The sequence below is a fragment of the Drosophila serrata genome, unplaced genomic scaffold (assembly GCF_035046125.1).
Source record: "Drosophila serrata isolate PLE 108 unplaced genomic scaffold, ASM3504612v1 contig_382, whole genome shotgun sequence".
Taxonomy (NCBI): Eukaryota; Metazoa; Arthropoda; class Insecta; order Diptera; family Drosophilidae; genus Drosophila; species Drosophila serrata.
This window is the reverse complement of record NW_028257280.1, coordinates 9,353,089-9,366,587: the sequence shown is the minus strand read 5'-3', so window position 1 is coordinate 9,366,587 and position 13,499 is coordinate 9,353,089. Positions and strand designations below refer to the sequence as shown.

At 39.5% G+C, this 13,499-nt stretch overlaps 4 protein-coding genes across 8 annotated transcripts; 1 reads left to right on the top strand and 3 right to left on the bottom strand.

Annotated features, from left to right (window-relative positions):
* Positions 1 to 73: 73 nt before the first annotated feature.
* On the bottom strand, positions 74 to 7,421 carry Keap1 (kelch like ECH associated protein 1). Of its 5 annotated transcripts, none has more exons than XM_020958178.2 (6): positions 7,322 to 7,421; positions 2,675 to 2,991; positions 2,343 to 2,600; positions 1,600 to 2,282; positions 1,334 to 1,539; positions 74 to 1,271 (listed from the first exon to the last, which is right to left on the bottom strand). In XM_020958178.2, the coding sequence occupies exons 2-6, from the start codon at positions 2,981 to 2,983 to the stop codon at positions 490 to 492; spliced, it is 2,238 nt and encodes a 745-aa protein (XP_020813837.2). In that variant the 5' UTR covers positions 2,984 to 2,991; positions 7,322 to 7,421; the 3' UTR covers positions 74 to 489. The 5 variants fall into 5 exon arrangements, with proteins under 5 accessions (XP_020813837.2, XP_020813845.2, XP_086697127.1 ...); XM_020958186.2 differs by having other exon boundaries at positions 2,343 to 2,622; positions 7,322 to 7,401; XM_086841001.1 differs by having other exon boundaries at positions 6,848 to 7,380.
* LOC110191057 (lysophospholipase-like protein 1) lies at positions 6,677 to 8,664 on the top strand. The gene is made up of 3 exons (XM_020961786.2): positions 6,677 to 7,209; positions 7,379 to 8,398; positions 8,459 to 8,664. Exon 2 carries the CDS (start codon positions 7,625 to 7,627, stop codon positions 8,393 to 8,395), a length of 771 nt encoding a protein of 256 aa, XP_020817445.2. The 5' UTR covers positions 6,677 to 7,209; positions 7,379 to 7,624; the 3' UTR covers positions 8,396 to 8,398; positions 8,459 to 8,664.
* LOC110191434 (putative histone-lysine N-methyltransferase set-23) lies at positions 8,391 to 10,184 on the bottom strand. The gene is made up of 2 exons (XM_020962291.2): positions 8,653 to 10,184; positions 8,391 to 8,596 (listed from the first exon to the last, which is right to left on the bottom strand). Exons 1-2 carry the CDS (start codon positions 9,314 to 9,316, stop codon positions 8,445 to 8,447), a joined length of 816 nt encoding a protein of 271 aa, XP_020817950.2. The 5' UTR covers positions 9,317 to 10,184; the 3' UTR covers positions 8,391 to 8,444.
* A 69-nt stretch (positions 10,185 to 10,253) lies between these two features.
* LOC110191188 (uncharacterized) lies at positions 10,254 to 12,527 on the bottom strand. Its single transcript, XM_020961956.2, has 4 exons — positions 12,456 to 12,527; positions 12,292 to 12,383; positions 10,624 to 10,830; positions 10,254 to 10,566 (listed from the first exon to the last, which is right to left on the bottom strand). The coding sequence occupies exons 2-3, from the start codon at positions 12,324 to 12,326 to the stop codon at positions 10,638 to 10,640; spliced, it is 228 nt and encodes a 75-aa protein (XP_020817615.2). The 5' UTR covers positions 12,327 to 12,383; positions 12,456 to 12,527; the 3' UTR covers positions 10,254 to 10,566; positions 10,624 to 10,637.
* Positions 12,528 to 13,499: the final 972 nt, after the last annotated feature.

Here is a 13,499-nt window from a genome sequence, read left to right as displayed (position 1 = left end):
TGCGCAATTAATGCATTCATAAGGCAATCGGAGTCGGGCTGCAGCTGAACTTTCTTCCCATTTTAAACACATGTTTGTAAGTTTTGTAAAATAGTTTTTTCTCATTTATTTATCTTAAATGTATTGCGTTTTGTATAAATTACTATATGGATGCAAGTAATTCCTTTGAACCTATTCTAAAAAAAAGTACAATATGCAAGTTATCAGTTATACATAAAAGACGACACACTTTCCTTCATTCCTTCCACTAATTAACTATTAACCCTAATCAATCTTTAAAAAATGTGCTGACGAGCGTCAGTTAATGTTATGGATGCCATAAAATCTGTTTTGACTACACGTTCATAAATATCAACCAGCGAATGAACACTTTGGCGATATTTCAATGGAATGCTGCTTCTCAACATGGAATTCTGAGGGATGCGGACAGGCTTTGTACAATGAATGATGTTTTGGTTGTGGCTAAGCGTATGGATCGGATTCGTATTGTCATGTGGCCGCCGCCAGTTTCCGCAGGCGGCCTTCGATGTGGTTATGTATCACTTTCGCCGCTGTGCTTAGTATGCACTTTTTCCGCGCTCTATCGAATTTGTGTGTTAAATCTGTTGTGTTGTTTTCGCTATCGGTGAATGACAGTGGTGGGGTCCTTCGAAATTTACGCTGCATTCTGGACCAGGGACACAGGGTATTGCTCAGCTCCTCCTCACTTTTAATGGCAGGAATTTGAAAATTTCTCGTGTCTGCAGTGACTTCTTGTTTTATCTCGGAGTCGCATTTATTGCAGCCACTCATGCCGAAGGACGTATGGAACTGAATGTTGGGCGCATTTCCCGAGTACGAGTGTGGACTCCTACTGCTGTTCGGATCTTGTGACGACGAGTCCCCAGACCTTCCATCATCATGGCTTCCGTCCCGTCCCGTCGTGTCCTCGCTCTCCTCGTAGTCCATAAATGTGGTGGCACACGCGGGCTGATAGATAACCGCCGAGGCATGACCGGAGCGTCCCGACTTCAGTGGCGTTCCCTTTACCCATGTATTTGTCCTCGGATCGTAAACCTCCACGATGGACAGGAAATTGTTGCCATCGAATCCACCAATGGCGTACAGCTTGCCGTCCAGCGGTGTCAGCGACAGAGCACTGCGGGCGATCTGAATAGGCGCAACCATGTCCCAGGTCTCGTTGTCCGTATCGTAGCGCTCAACTGTGGCCAGCTGTCGGGTGCCATCGAAGCCGCCGACCACGTAGATGTATTGGTTAATTGCCGCCACGCCTGATTGTAATTAAATCTGAATTTAGCAGGAGTAATGATAAGAGAGCGCTTGTCATGCTTACCCGCTCCGCTGCGACCGGTTTGAAGGGGTGGCAAGAAACTCCACTCATTGTTCTCCGGATGGTAGCACTCCACGCTGCCCAAACGCTCGTTTCCATCGAAGCCGCCAATGGCATAAAGTAGACGATTGACCACTACCACACCTACGCCCAAGCGTTTGGAATGCATCGGCTGCACAAGTGTCCAGCGATCCATATCGGGATCATAGCTACAATGCGAGATAATCTTAATATAAATTTGCTAATGTATTTTCATTTTCAATACGTACAATTCCACAGTGTTGTGGTACTCCATGCCTGCGGACCCGCCCACGGCGTACATGAGTTCGTCCATGACCGCAACGCCAACGCGATGTCGGGGTACGGACATGGGTGCACAGGGACGCCACGTCTCGCTGACGGCACTATAACGATCCACCCAATCGGAGTCGTAGGAGGAGCCAATGTTGTTATTTCGTCCGCCGACCGCATAGAACTTGCCCTTGAGAAAGGCGGCACCCAAACCAGATCTGGGAATGCGTAGATTTGATAACGTTGTCCACGTCTTGTCGTCCACATTGTAGGCTTCCAGTATGTCCAGCGAGTGGCGGAAGAAGCCACCGGCCACAAAGATCATGCGAGTGGTATTGGGTGTCCGTTCCTTTACACCCGGACATTTGTGCAGCGTCAAGTCCTTGAAGATTTTGGCCAAATACTCGCGGCAGGCGGGAACCTTACGCAGAACGTCGCAGTTTTTCATCTGCTCCTTTAGGAAGTTGGGCGTTAAGAACTGACAGCGCACAGCGCCCAGAATGTGCTCCATCTTGCAGTGGCGATTGTCCTCGTCGTATTTCACCCATTTGAGCACTGCATTATAGACCTCTCGCTCCTCCTGAACATTCAACTCATCCCTACGGATGAGGGCTATCAACTGATAGGCCGTCAGTTGGAGGAACTCCTCTTCTTGGCACACCTGCAAAAGACAATGGATATTGTAGTAAGCGGAACAGAACTATAGGTATAGTTTCCTCACCTGTGTAAAGTTTCGTTCAATAAACACATTCGCCTTCTTTTGCAGATCCACACAACCATGCTGCTCGGCAAAGTTGGCAATGCCAATGGCATTTGTGGGATCCAACTGGCGCTCCAGGAAGGCACAGCAGGCGTCAATTACGTTTGGCACTTGGAACATGGTTGCAGCTGGCAGGAGCTGGCACACCGTCACCTCAGTCACACGGATCTGGCCGGTGTACATGAAGTACAGGATGCGTGACATGGCCGTGGGACAGACCTGTAAGTGGGAAACGGACGAACTGTTCATCCATTAAACCAACCAATTGAGGGCGTCGCTTGAGCTCTACTTACCCCCTGTAGCTGGACGCGCGACATCTCTGATTCCTTGAGTCCGCCCGTGAACATGGCCTTGAAGTATGGCGACGCTGCGGACAGCACAACCTTGTGAGCGGGGAAGAGCTCCTTCTTCACCTCGAGCACCACATCCGTGAGCATGCCGTGGGATCGCATCATGAACATCATCTTCAAGGCCTCCTTGGCGTAATTGGACATGCAGAAGGTCATGTCATCATCCGTGGCATCGTGGTCATCGATCTGCGAGTGCGTCGATCCGCACCGCCCGAACGACGAGGTGGAACAACTTTCTGCATGGTTGTTCATCTCAGCCTCTATGGGAAAAGGGAAGTAGGTTAATTTTTGATGAAGTACTATATTAAACAGGTAATATATATAGCCATAAATGTATATTTATAATTAAATACCATGACTATTTGTCAGGTCACTGAATATTCATTCAATTATATGCTACAACATTGTGCTAATGAGCTTTAATCATTGAGCTTAATGCACATATTTTTTCCCAATAGTTTCCGTAACCACGACACTTCAAAAGCCAGCCCTATAACCCTTGTACCCCATTCATCGCAAATAGATCGCCAATCAGTTAAGTCTATATATTCTATTATGTTATCTAATCTGGTATGAATTTGCAAAAATATAAACAAATACAAGAAGGCACTTCCAAGACCAAAGCCACCATGTTTGAAATGACGTAGTATTCTATGCATATCTAAGATAGCTAAGCGAAGAGATACGAGAAAACAAATCTTTGAATACTTTCTAGAACTAGATTAGTTGCTTTATATTTATTAAAAACTAGTAAGTAAATATTATAATTTATTATTACTGATTACCCTTTGATGAATATTATTTGATCAGCTACTGGAAAGTACAACCGGATTTTTTATTGTCAACGCAAAACTAGTTTCTCCCTACTGATATCTGTTATCTGAATATAAAAAGCCACATTCAACTAACAAGAAAAATACAAATTAATTCACGAGCGTCAAGTGGCAATTATGTATATAAAACTTATATAAACCTTTCCTTTCCCTTAATTATTCTTAACACCTCACGTTCCACTTCGAGTGAGTTCACTGTACAACAATCTAGAAACATTTCAAACATTTTCGCCAATCATTGTGGGCTGTTTTAGACTGTGGAAGCGGCCAGAGAACTTGATTCGCATTGTGCACAGTCATGATCAGTGGTTTTTTTCTCCCAAAAGCGCGAGTAACGAAATTATCTGGCAAACTTGTTGCGAATTGAACTGTAGACCCAACGTAATGATCGAAAAAAAAGACCTTAACCTTCTGGGAGCTTAAGGGCAACTGTTCTAAGCAGATTTTAACCTATTAATTACCACACTATTTTTTTAAGTACCTTTAATTATGTTAAAGGTGTAGAAAAGTTACATTGAACTTTTTGAAAATGCAATAATTACACTCAGGTGTTTTACTTATCAACATGAAAAGGTTAAAGAAATGGAAAACTATTTTAAACTGAAGAAAAACTGTATTAAATATTGTAAATAAATGAACTGGAACATAATATATTATCAGGCAGTCTCTTTTAACCGAATATAAAACCTTAACAGATTAATTAAAAAAAAGAAAACTGACTTTATGAAGCATTTATATATCCTAGCAATTTGGATTAAAATAATAGGATCGAATCGAATATTTATTTATGGATTATATGACGACTGTTTTCACAAATCAAAGTTTTAAGAAATCAATAACTAAGTCAAAAATTCATTAATTTTAAATCGGAAAGCAGTCCTATGCCAGTTTTTGTTAGAATAATAAATCTGCATACTCTGTTAAATTTTATTTTTTTTTTTTGCAATTTTTTTTTATATTTTTAACGATGGTAAATTGGTAAATTTTTCTTTTCGTTCGAAGATGGCTAGATCGACTCGGTTTTTTATGCTGATTAAGAATATATATGATTTATAGGGTCGGAAATGACTCCTTCACATCGATACAAGATTCTGACTAGAATTATTATACCCTGGCAAGGGTATAAAAACCCCTGCAGGAATATAAAGAAAACCAACCTTCTTGAAGACGACTATTCATTTGATATGTTGGCGATGAGATATGACTCTCATACTGCATTTGTGTTTGCATTTGAGTTGCCATTTTCACGATTCCTTTTAATGTTTTCTTTTTAAAATTCACTCCACAAGAGATAATGTTTGTAACAATAACAATTACGGGTATTTGCCCCGTATATGGACGTGCTTATGGACACACACTCCGCGCCAGATAATTCCAAACAAAGTGGAACAAAGACACACTGAGAAATCGAAAGCGAGCGATCAGCTGCTGCGCCGTAAATCCGGTCCGGCGATCATGCGTGCGCCGTGGAGAGAGCCCGTCAACTGACTGCCAGGCGGTGGTCCGTTCACCCATCGGGAGCCACTGCCGGGCCCAGAGCAGCACCATGGAGCGGACGACTTATCTCTCAGATGGCTTGTGGGCGAGAGTTGCGTTATGAACAGCGTTATCATGCTTACATGTGACTCGGCTCTTCGGCACCCTTGCCGCTTACAGGTGAACATACTCCTTCTTTTTCGGGGCGATAAAAAGTCATACCATGAATGAACGAATGTTTTACGAACGCTTTTCAAGCCCGGTAACGATGATGTTCACAACTTGGTGATTTTTTTGTAAACAAAACGCTGCGATGATTTTCCCCTCATTGTGGGAATTGGTTAACCGGCTCAGCAGGTTTATGGAAAAATTAGAATTTCCATAACTATAATACTGATAATTTTAGTTTCCAAATAATATTGTTTGCACGTCATTCAAGCCCCCGGAATTTCGTTTCATTTGAAAGTGTAGCTTTAACATGTTCAAAGTCCATCGAAATAAACAGCTCAATAGAAGAAAATAATAATAAAATTAAGCACTCTATATGTTAATGTGCGATGTACATTTGCTCAGTCATCCAGCTTATAATCAGAAATGTTTTTTGGTTAATTTTCCAAGTCGTGTTTTAGCCGCAAATATTTCATATTTATAGAAAATATTCTTATTAAATTAAGTATTTCAACATTAAATACATTTTGCATATTCCAAATATTTTATTAGAAGAATTTTGTGATTTAAATTACTCAGAAATCGAATGAAACTAATTATTTTCGTTAATATTTTTGGGATATTATCTGACGCCCTAAAAGTGGTGTCACTGTATAAATATAAATCTGATTAATCATTGTTACCTAGCATTTTGAGTCAGTAAATTTGAACTTATCATGGTTGGATTTCACAAGTTTATGGCACTATTGGTCGTAAAACACACCCACTTTTTACACTTATAAATTGATAATCGATTTACCAAATCAATTCCTACCTGACAACGTAATGATAACTCATAATTTACGAATAATCGTGAAAATAAAACGATAATATATAAATATTTGAAAAGATTTACTATATATTTAATATAAATAAAATAAAAGCAAATTTAAATACTGATTAAAAGAGGATTAAAAAATAATTCAAATTTATATCCCCCCGCAGTTTGCAAATGAATTGCCAGACTTGTCTAGATCGACTCTGTTATAGATGCTGATGAAAATATGTATTTATGATTTCTGGGGTCGGAAATACAATACAAGCATTTGACTAAAATTATAAAACCCTGCAAGGGTATATAAAAAACAAGATCCTAAAAATATGTTATCAATGTGTTTGATTTATAAAGCCCAACTATATTTATCAGTGGATTTATCTCTAGGTTTTTTGTATCTCAATCTACAAGTTGATAACATTGTATTTAACTTGAAAACACAGCTGCGCTGATAACACTGATCGGGGGTTTCCCCCGAAAGCCGCAGTCTTGTAAATCTATCTTTACGCGCTTCAGCGAGATTCAAGCCGCGGGATTACCAAATTCCCTCTTTTCTTTATCACACATTTTGCGGTTTTAAAATTTCCGCGTAAAGTGACGCTGACTTTGTGGGAATGGAATGGAATGATAAAGGCAGAAACTGGGCGGAATATTGCCGAATCACGCTGAGGAGGCAAAACCTTACACGTTCGCAATGTATTCACACATTTGAATGGTTTTGTGTAGGTGAAAACAAATAGCGTAATCGGCGAGCGGCCGTGTGTGAGTGCGGGTGAAGGTACCGTTGAACTTTGCATCCAGCATAAACAAATATTACTCACTTACACAGTCAACTTTTTGTCTCGCTCCCACTTGTAATCATTTCTATATACACGACTATTTACATATTCACAGCCACATGTACATTTGTACATATGTACATATTTAGGGATTCTCACACCATGTGCGGAACAGCTGATACATAAATGGGAAGCAGGAAGGCCAAAAGATACTTTGTTGCAAAAGATTTGCGCAATTTCCAGCCTCAATATTTACACTGTTTCGCCACACATTTCAAGATTTGTAAGTGCTTTCACAATCGCAGCCCTAAAACCAAGTATATAGACTGGGAAGTGCAACGTAAATGGCCCTTTGTTTCATTGAAGTTTTCACTCGAAGATTAACGATAAATGCACGCACATTTGCAGGTAAATATTGGCCTTCAGGTCACAAAAAACTTTGAAATTGTTAAGTTAACTTGCCGTATTTACATTAAACTATTTAGATTGCACTTTATATGCTTTATTTATAGCTACTCACAACTTTATTTATTTATTTTTGCCACTTGCCACTCCGATTTTTCTTCTTCACTTTCAGGTAAACGGAACTGTGTTGGAAAACGCGAACGTGTTTACATGTGTGACTTAGAGCGCTGCCAGATAGTTGAAATATATTTAAAAATAAAAATAAATCACATCTAAACTTAAAAAATATACCTTATTTAACAAATCAAATTAAAGTATTAATTTAATCAAAGAAAATAGCTTTGTATACATAGTGGAAAAATGCTAAACAAAGTTAGAAATTCCATAGCTTCAAGATTTTTCCCATCTGGTCACACTAATGCCCTTTGATAATATTATTTATTCGGTTTCGTGTAATATTGAAAGCTCCAAAGGTGAATTAAAGATGAAACTCGCCTTGAAGACGGTAAATGCCACTGGAAGACACACCGCCTCCGTGATATTCTTCCACGGATCAGGGGACACTGGCCCCGGGGTCCTGGAATGGGTGCGCTTCGTGCTCGGCCGGAATCTGGAGTATCCGCACATCAAAATCATTTATCCCACCGCACCGCTCCAAAAGTACACCCCGATGGACGGTGAGTTGTCCAACGTTTGGTTCGATCGCAAGTCCATCAACATAGCCGCCGGAGAACACAAGAGGAGCATGTCGCAGTGCTATGATTCCATCAATCAGCTGATCGAGGATGAGGTGGCCAGCGGGATACCACTGAACAGGATCGTTGTGGGAGGCTTCTCCATGGGCGGAGCCGTGGCCCTGCATACGGGCTATCATCTGAAACCCGAATTGGCTGGTGTTTTTGCCCATTCTTCCTTCCTCAATCGCGGATCTGTTGTGTACGAGTCCCTGCAAGATCGCCCGGAAGGCAGTGCATTGCCCGAGCTGCGCATGTTTCACGGAGAGCGGGATACGCTTGTACCTCCAGACTGGGGTATGGAGACTTTCGATAATCTGAAAAATCTCGGCGTAGAGGGCACATTCCATCCGCTGAAAAACACACTGCATGAACTGAAAACTGCATCTCTTACGGATCTGGATAAATGGATAAAAGAGAAGCTGCCAGAGGATCAAGTGCCCAACAAACTATGAGAGGTAACTTATTGTCTTTATCATTCTTTAACTATGTTTAACGTATTTCTTAATCAATTGCAGTGTTTGGCATGTAACCCGTGCAATTTGGAGCAGAGCAAAGGCAAGTCTTTCCATTTTTCGTTTTCATATACTGCCCCTCTCCTCCGTAATGAAAGCACAACTCCTCCTGGGCCTTAATATCGCGGGTAGCAAAGATGCCTGTTGATTTGGGAAACGCTTAATCCAGTAATTGGAGAAAAACTAAATAAACTCACCTATTTTCGGTATGGGACAATCTATTCGTACCGCTGCTATATGGCAGTTGGGTTCACAGCTGTGGTTTAGATAGCGTCCAATGTTCCCGCGACGAGAGGGGTCCACAATAGTCACCTGTTGCTTCTCATCGCTGGAGTATTCATTTAGGACCAGGATATAGTTCATAAGGCCGAGTGCCTCATTTGCTTCCAGACGTCGTTTTGCTTCGACTGTGGTTAATAGTTCGCCGGCATATTCGCTGATGAAGGCCCCGCTAGGAATATTTACTCCACTTCGTAGTCCTTTGGATCCGTAAATCGGAGAATCAAAGACTTCCAGATTCCTTCTTGGTCCATATTGCACGAGACGATTGGAACAGGAGTTTTTACTACACTCGCATAAGGGATTGCATTCGATGACTGGTTTGGGATAGTGCTCGCTGTTCCAAAGGAGCAACTCCTTTCCATCTGGGCTGTACTTGTATTGACCGCCATGTGAACAGGTTTCTTTACTGTCGCAGGATTCTTTGCATTGACATGGGTTCAGGAGCACGGAATTGTACTCCTCTTCCAGGCGTTGAAACTCCACACTTCCATCGTTGGGCATTAATACCGATTCCAATATGTACTCTATACCCTCTGGGTGTTCGTAGTCATCCTGGAAGTCTACCTCAGATCGATTCATTTCATTTTTTTTTTTAAGAATTTGTTTACATTTATTTTTATCAGCCGGTTTTGCTGGATTTTGATTTTAGTATTTCAACTAAATGTTTTTAAAGCGTTTTTTTAACTTAGGAAAATTATATTCCAACTATTCGGCCACACTTTTAATTTAAAATTGTTATTTATTTTATTGGAACCTTTAAAAAAAATTTATTTAAAATGTTCCTTTTTTCAAAGGTCCTTTTGTTCATTTAAATTTAACCGGTTTATTTTGTCTGTTGCCACTCCGGTGGAAAAGCGTGAAAAGTATCTATCCTTTGTCATAAGCTCTCATTTCCCCTCCATGTTGCTCCATTGCTCCACCATGTTGAATTTCCCACTCCCCCGTTCCGTCGTGTTGAGTTTCCATTTCGGAGCGATGAAGGGGCTGATTTGGATCCAATCGAAGTCGTCGAACAATTGGCAGTGTTTCTGTGCTTTATGGGAGCCTGGTAGAAGTTCATCGAGTCGATGCCTTCAAAATGGCTCTGAATATATCGATTTTATTGGAGATTGTCCGAACGAGGAGGTAACATCTTCGGCATTGAAGGGCCGCCGAGAGTATCCGACGTTGCAGAGCTTGATGTCTGGAAATATGAAATTAATTTTCTTTGTATACTTTTTCCTCTCTTATCTTGTCGGACATGGGCAAAGAATGGTTTACATAAACTGGGGCTTTGTTTACACATTTTGTAAGTAGCCATGAGGCTGTAAATTAATAGTAAGATAAGCAGATGTGTGTTTATTGAATGAGCACCTAAGAAATTCAAATATATATTGTTTATTAGGAAGCCACAATGGCTTGACTTCCGCTTATCGGAAAGGTCAGTTTACTTACACAATTAATTCCCAAGAAAGTGCTTTAATCTCTCCCTTTGCCAGAAAAAATATAGATTTATTTATAATTAAAATGCAAGTTGTTTATTCAAATTTTTTTTTTATTAAAGAAAACCTTGGCAGAATTTAAAGTTGTATGTTTTGCATTTAAATATCATAAATAGTTTAATTGTAAAATTGTTTTGCGTTGGAACATTCTGTTTTAGTTGGAGATTCACAATAATATTTAGAATTAAGAGGGCGTTATAACATTTTATTTGTACTTGTACTGAAAAAGTTGTAACAATTATCGTCCTCTTCAAGGCTCCGGCGGTGTTTGTTTATGTAAATTGGTGGCATTTAATCTGGATCGATGGAATCATGCATAGCTTGGAACATTTATGGATGTAAACTTATCTGAAAGTAAAGGCTCATTAATATATTAATTAGTTAGTTGGTTAATTAGTATATTACCGTATTAGTTTTTCTTATTTGCTTAGGGCATCTTTTATTTTATCAAATCCGGACTGGATGTTGTCGGTTACTTTGTTCGTGAGCTTGGTGACATCGTCCTCCTTCTCGTAGTAATAAATAAAGTAGACGGCCAAACCGACCACAATGATGACCACCAGGAAGGTACTGATGATTGAAATGAGCACACTTAGGGCACAGTTGAAGCAGCTGAAATTAAAGCAAGTCCAAGATAAATAAAAGTTTTCATTTAGTTTTGCATTCTCAGATTGAAATAAATTCTTTCAATGTGTGGAAATAAATTGCGTTCCAATGAGATCATCCTCTGCAGATGGTAAAGCGGTATTTGGCATCGCTCATTCTCATTTATAATTTTAAATAGAGCAACAAACTCCTAATAAATTTCCTCACAATTAATTTTTAACTGGTCATTAGTATCATTTTTCATGACAATAGAAAAGGGAAAGTATAACATCCGAATGATGCAAGACCTCTAAATTAATTACGCATGAAATGTTGGGTCTCATAAAAATGCACCCCAAATAATACTCGTAATTAAATTTCCACCCCGTCAGTAGCTAGAAGCCAGTTAGTTACCAACTATGTTCTCAGGGCTAAGAGCTGGCATGTCATATCATTCCAACGGAAATGCGAAACCGGCGACAGACTGACGACGAACTCTTGTTGTTGGCCAAAAGCACCGGATGGCGGAAGAGAGGGGAGATTCCTGGGGGTAGATATGTGTATTCAAGGAATAATTCCGTCTCGCCTCAGCGGAGCCAGGACCTTCTGGAGCCAGCTGGTACACAAATAAAGGAACTAATGCGACGCGTCGCACACAGCGTTCTTTCCAACATGCCCTCATCGCTGTTTTGTATCTAATAGATACGCAAATATGCGGTTCTTTCAATTGTGGCCACTGTGCGCGAATATGAACCGCCACATACATATATAATTGAGTGCCTTAGGGAAGCATGAGTTGGAATAATAAGTAGTAGACTTCATAGGAATCCACGTTGCATGTCATGTACAAATATATACTAAGTTCTATCGCAGTCAGTGTGCGTATGATACCGCAGACAATTAAGTAATTTATTCTGCCAGCTTAAGCGATGATACATTTTACCCATACAGTTGAACCGCATCGAAAGTGGAAACTCTTTCAGGTAAAATGCTTCTCAGCACGGATTCTCATGCAGTTTGTTTACCTGTGCTCTCATTGTTTTGATATGGAAACCTGTATCGCTCCCTACCTACCGATATGTATAAGAGATTCAAGCGGGAATTTTGCACATCGTATTTCCAGTTTTCTCACAGTTCTGCTTCCGCTTTAAATTTACAATGCTCTCTTTACAACGATATTAATATATATGTATATAAATATAGAGAAAAGTACTATACACAGAAGCAGCTCCCTAGGGAACTTTATGGGTGTGTACCCAGAGATCTTGCCGCACTTGGCTTTATATATATTTAAATAGAAGCTAAATAGAGTTATCAGGTGGTTGCACACTTTCTTATCTGGCCGGAGCTGTCTTACTCACGAGTCCCGATCTATTTATGTTCGGTTACGGTTCGCTTTAATATAATATATTATACGAATGTATATACGCATCTTTTGTACTTTACATTCTGAAGTTTAATGATGCTCCACCAATTAATTGAACTCACCAGCAGGCCACATTTCCGGCTAGGCACTTGCACATTTTGCAGTTGCTTCTTTAAACACTTGGCTGGGTTTTGTAAAAGTTTGTCGATTTCCTCTGTAATTAAATAAATGTGTTTTGAATAAACTGAGTATTTTCGAACAAACAGGAAAAGACCAAACAACTCACATCCGCACTCGCTAAGAGAATGAGTTTGAGGAGCGTCGACACTTGGCTCGAGTAGTTCTGGTGTTCGAGCTCGATGTTGCGAGGTGTTGCGTTCGACCAGCTGATCAGCACGATATATATACATATATACGACCGATTTTCAAGTTGGCGGGCTCGAAGCTTTTTTTGGCGCCAACTTTTTGAATAATATTTCTTTTTAGTTTCATATATTACAGCTTTTATAATGTTATTAAGGCTTTGCCAATAATGTATTCATGATTATATATCCCTACAAAAGGCTTTTATATTATTTACAATCTTTGCCTAGGGTAATTTATACATTTATAATTTGGAAACTTGCAACTATTTAAGCCCTTGCGGGATTATCTTTGTCCGACCCTATAAATCATATATAATCTTGATCAGCATCAATAGCCGAGTCGGTTTAACCATATCCGGACAAAAAATAAACTTTTAAAATAATGTTCTCATTTTTAAAAGGGGTTTATCGTTAAAATTGTTAAAAATTGATAAAATTTTGAATTTTTTTAAATCTTAAATTGAGTATGCAAAAACTAACATAGGAATGGTTTCCGAATTAAAATTAATGCTGTTTTAGCTGAGTTATGAGTATTTTAAACTTTGATTTGTCGAAGAAATTGTCATATAAAGATTATCCATAAATATCAATATAATTCCGATTCGATCCTATAATTCAATTGCAAACTGCAACTTGTGCTTCCTGGAAATAGTTTCCTTCCTTTTTTTTTAAAACCTATGAACTCAAGTCATCATTGTTGATAAATTTAGGTAAGACACTGATGTTCATATCATATTATATGTTCTTGTAAATAAATTATGTTAACATTAAATACCTTTAAACATTTATTTTCTTTACCCCTAATCATTTTTCCTAGTTCGATGTGACGTCAATTAAACCCGGTTTGAAGTTGAAACCTCAAGTCTGACTCTAATAGCTTCACGGTTCGCTCTTGTTTGCTCGAACCAGTATAAGAGTTTGTAATGCCGTCAAACTTCTTTCTTTCTTTGTTTATTTTTTTTTTT

Coding starts and splice junctions, on each gene's coding strand:
- Keap1 (XM_020958170.2), bottom strand. CDS start 4,806: ATGGCAACTCAAATGCAAACACAAATGCAGTATGAGAGTCATATCTCA. Junction 2,283..2,342: donor TTGAACGAAACTTTACACAG/GTGAGGAAACTA, acceptor TGTCTTTTGCAG/GTGTGCCAAGAAGAGGAGTT. Junction 1,272..1,333: donor AACCGGTCGCAGCGGAGCGG/GTAAGCATGACA, acceptor AATTACAATCAG/GCGTGGCGGCAATTAACCAA.
- LOC110191057 (XM_020961786.2), top strand. CDS start 7,625: ATGCCCTTTGATAATATTATTTATTCGGTTTCGTGTAATATTGAAAGC.
- LOC110191434 (XM_020962291.2), bottom strand. CDS start 9,316: ATGAATCGATCTGAGGTAGACTTCCAGGATGACTACGAACACCCAGAG. Junction 8,597..8,652: donor TTGTCCCATACCGAAAATAG/GTGAGTTTATTT, acceptor CCAAATCAACAG/GCATCTTTGCTACCCGCGAT.
- LOC110191188 (XM_020961956.2), bottom strand. CDS start 12,326: ATGTGCAAGTGCCTAGCCGGAAATGTGGCCTGCTG. Junction 10,831..12,291: donor GCCGGAAATGTGGCCTGCTG/GTGAGTTCAATT, acceptor CTTTAATTTCAG/CTGCTTCAACTGTGCCCTAA.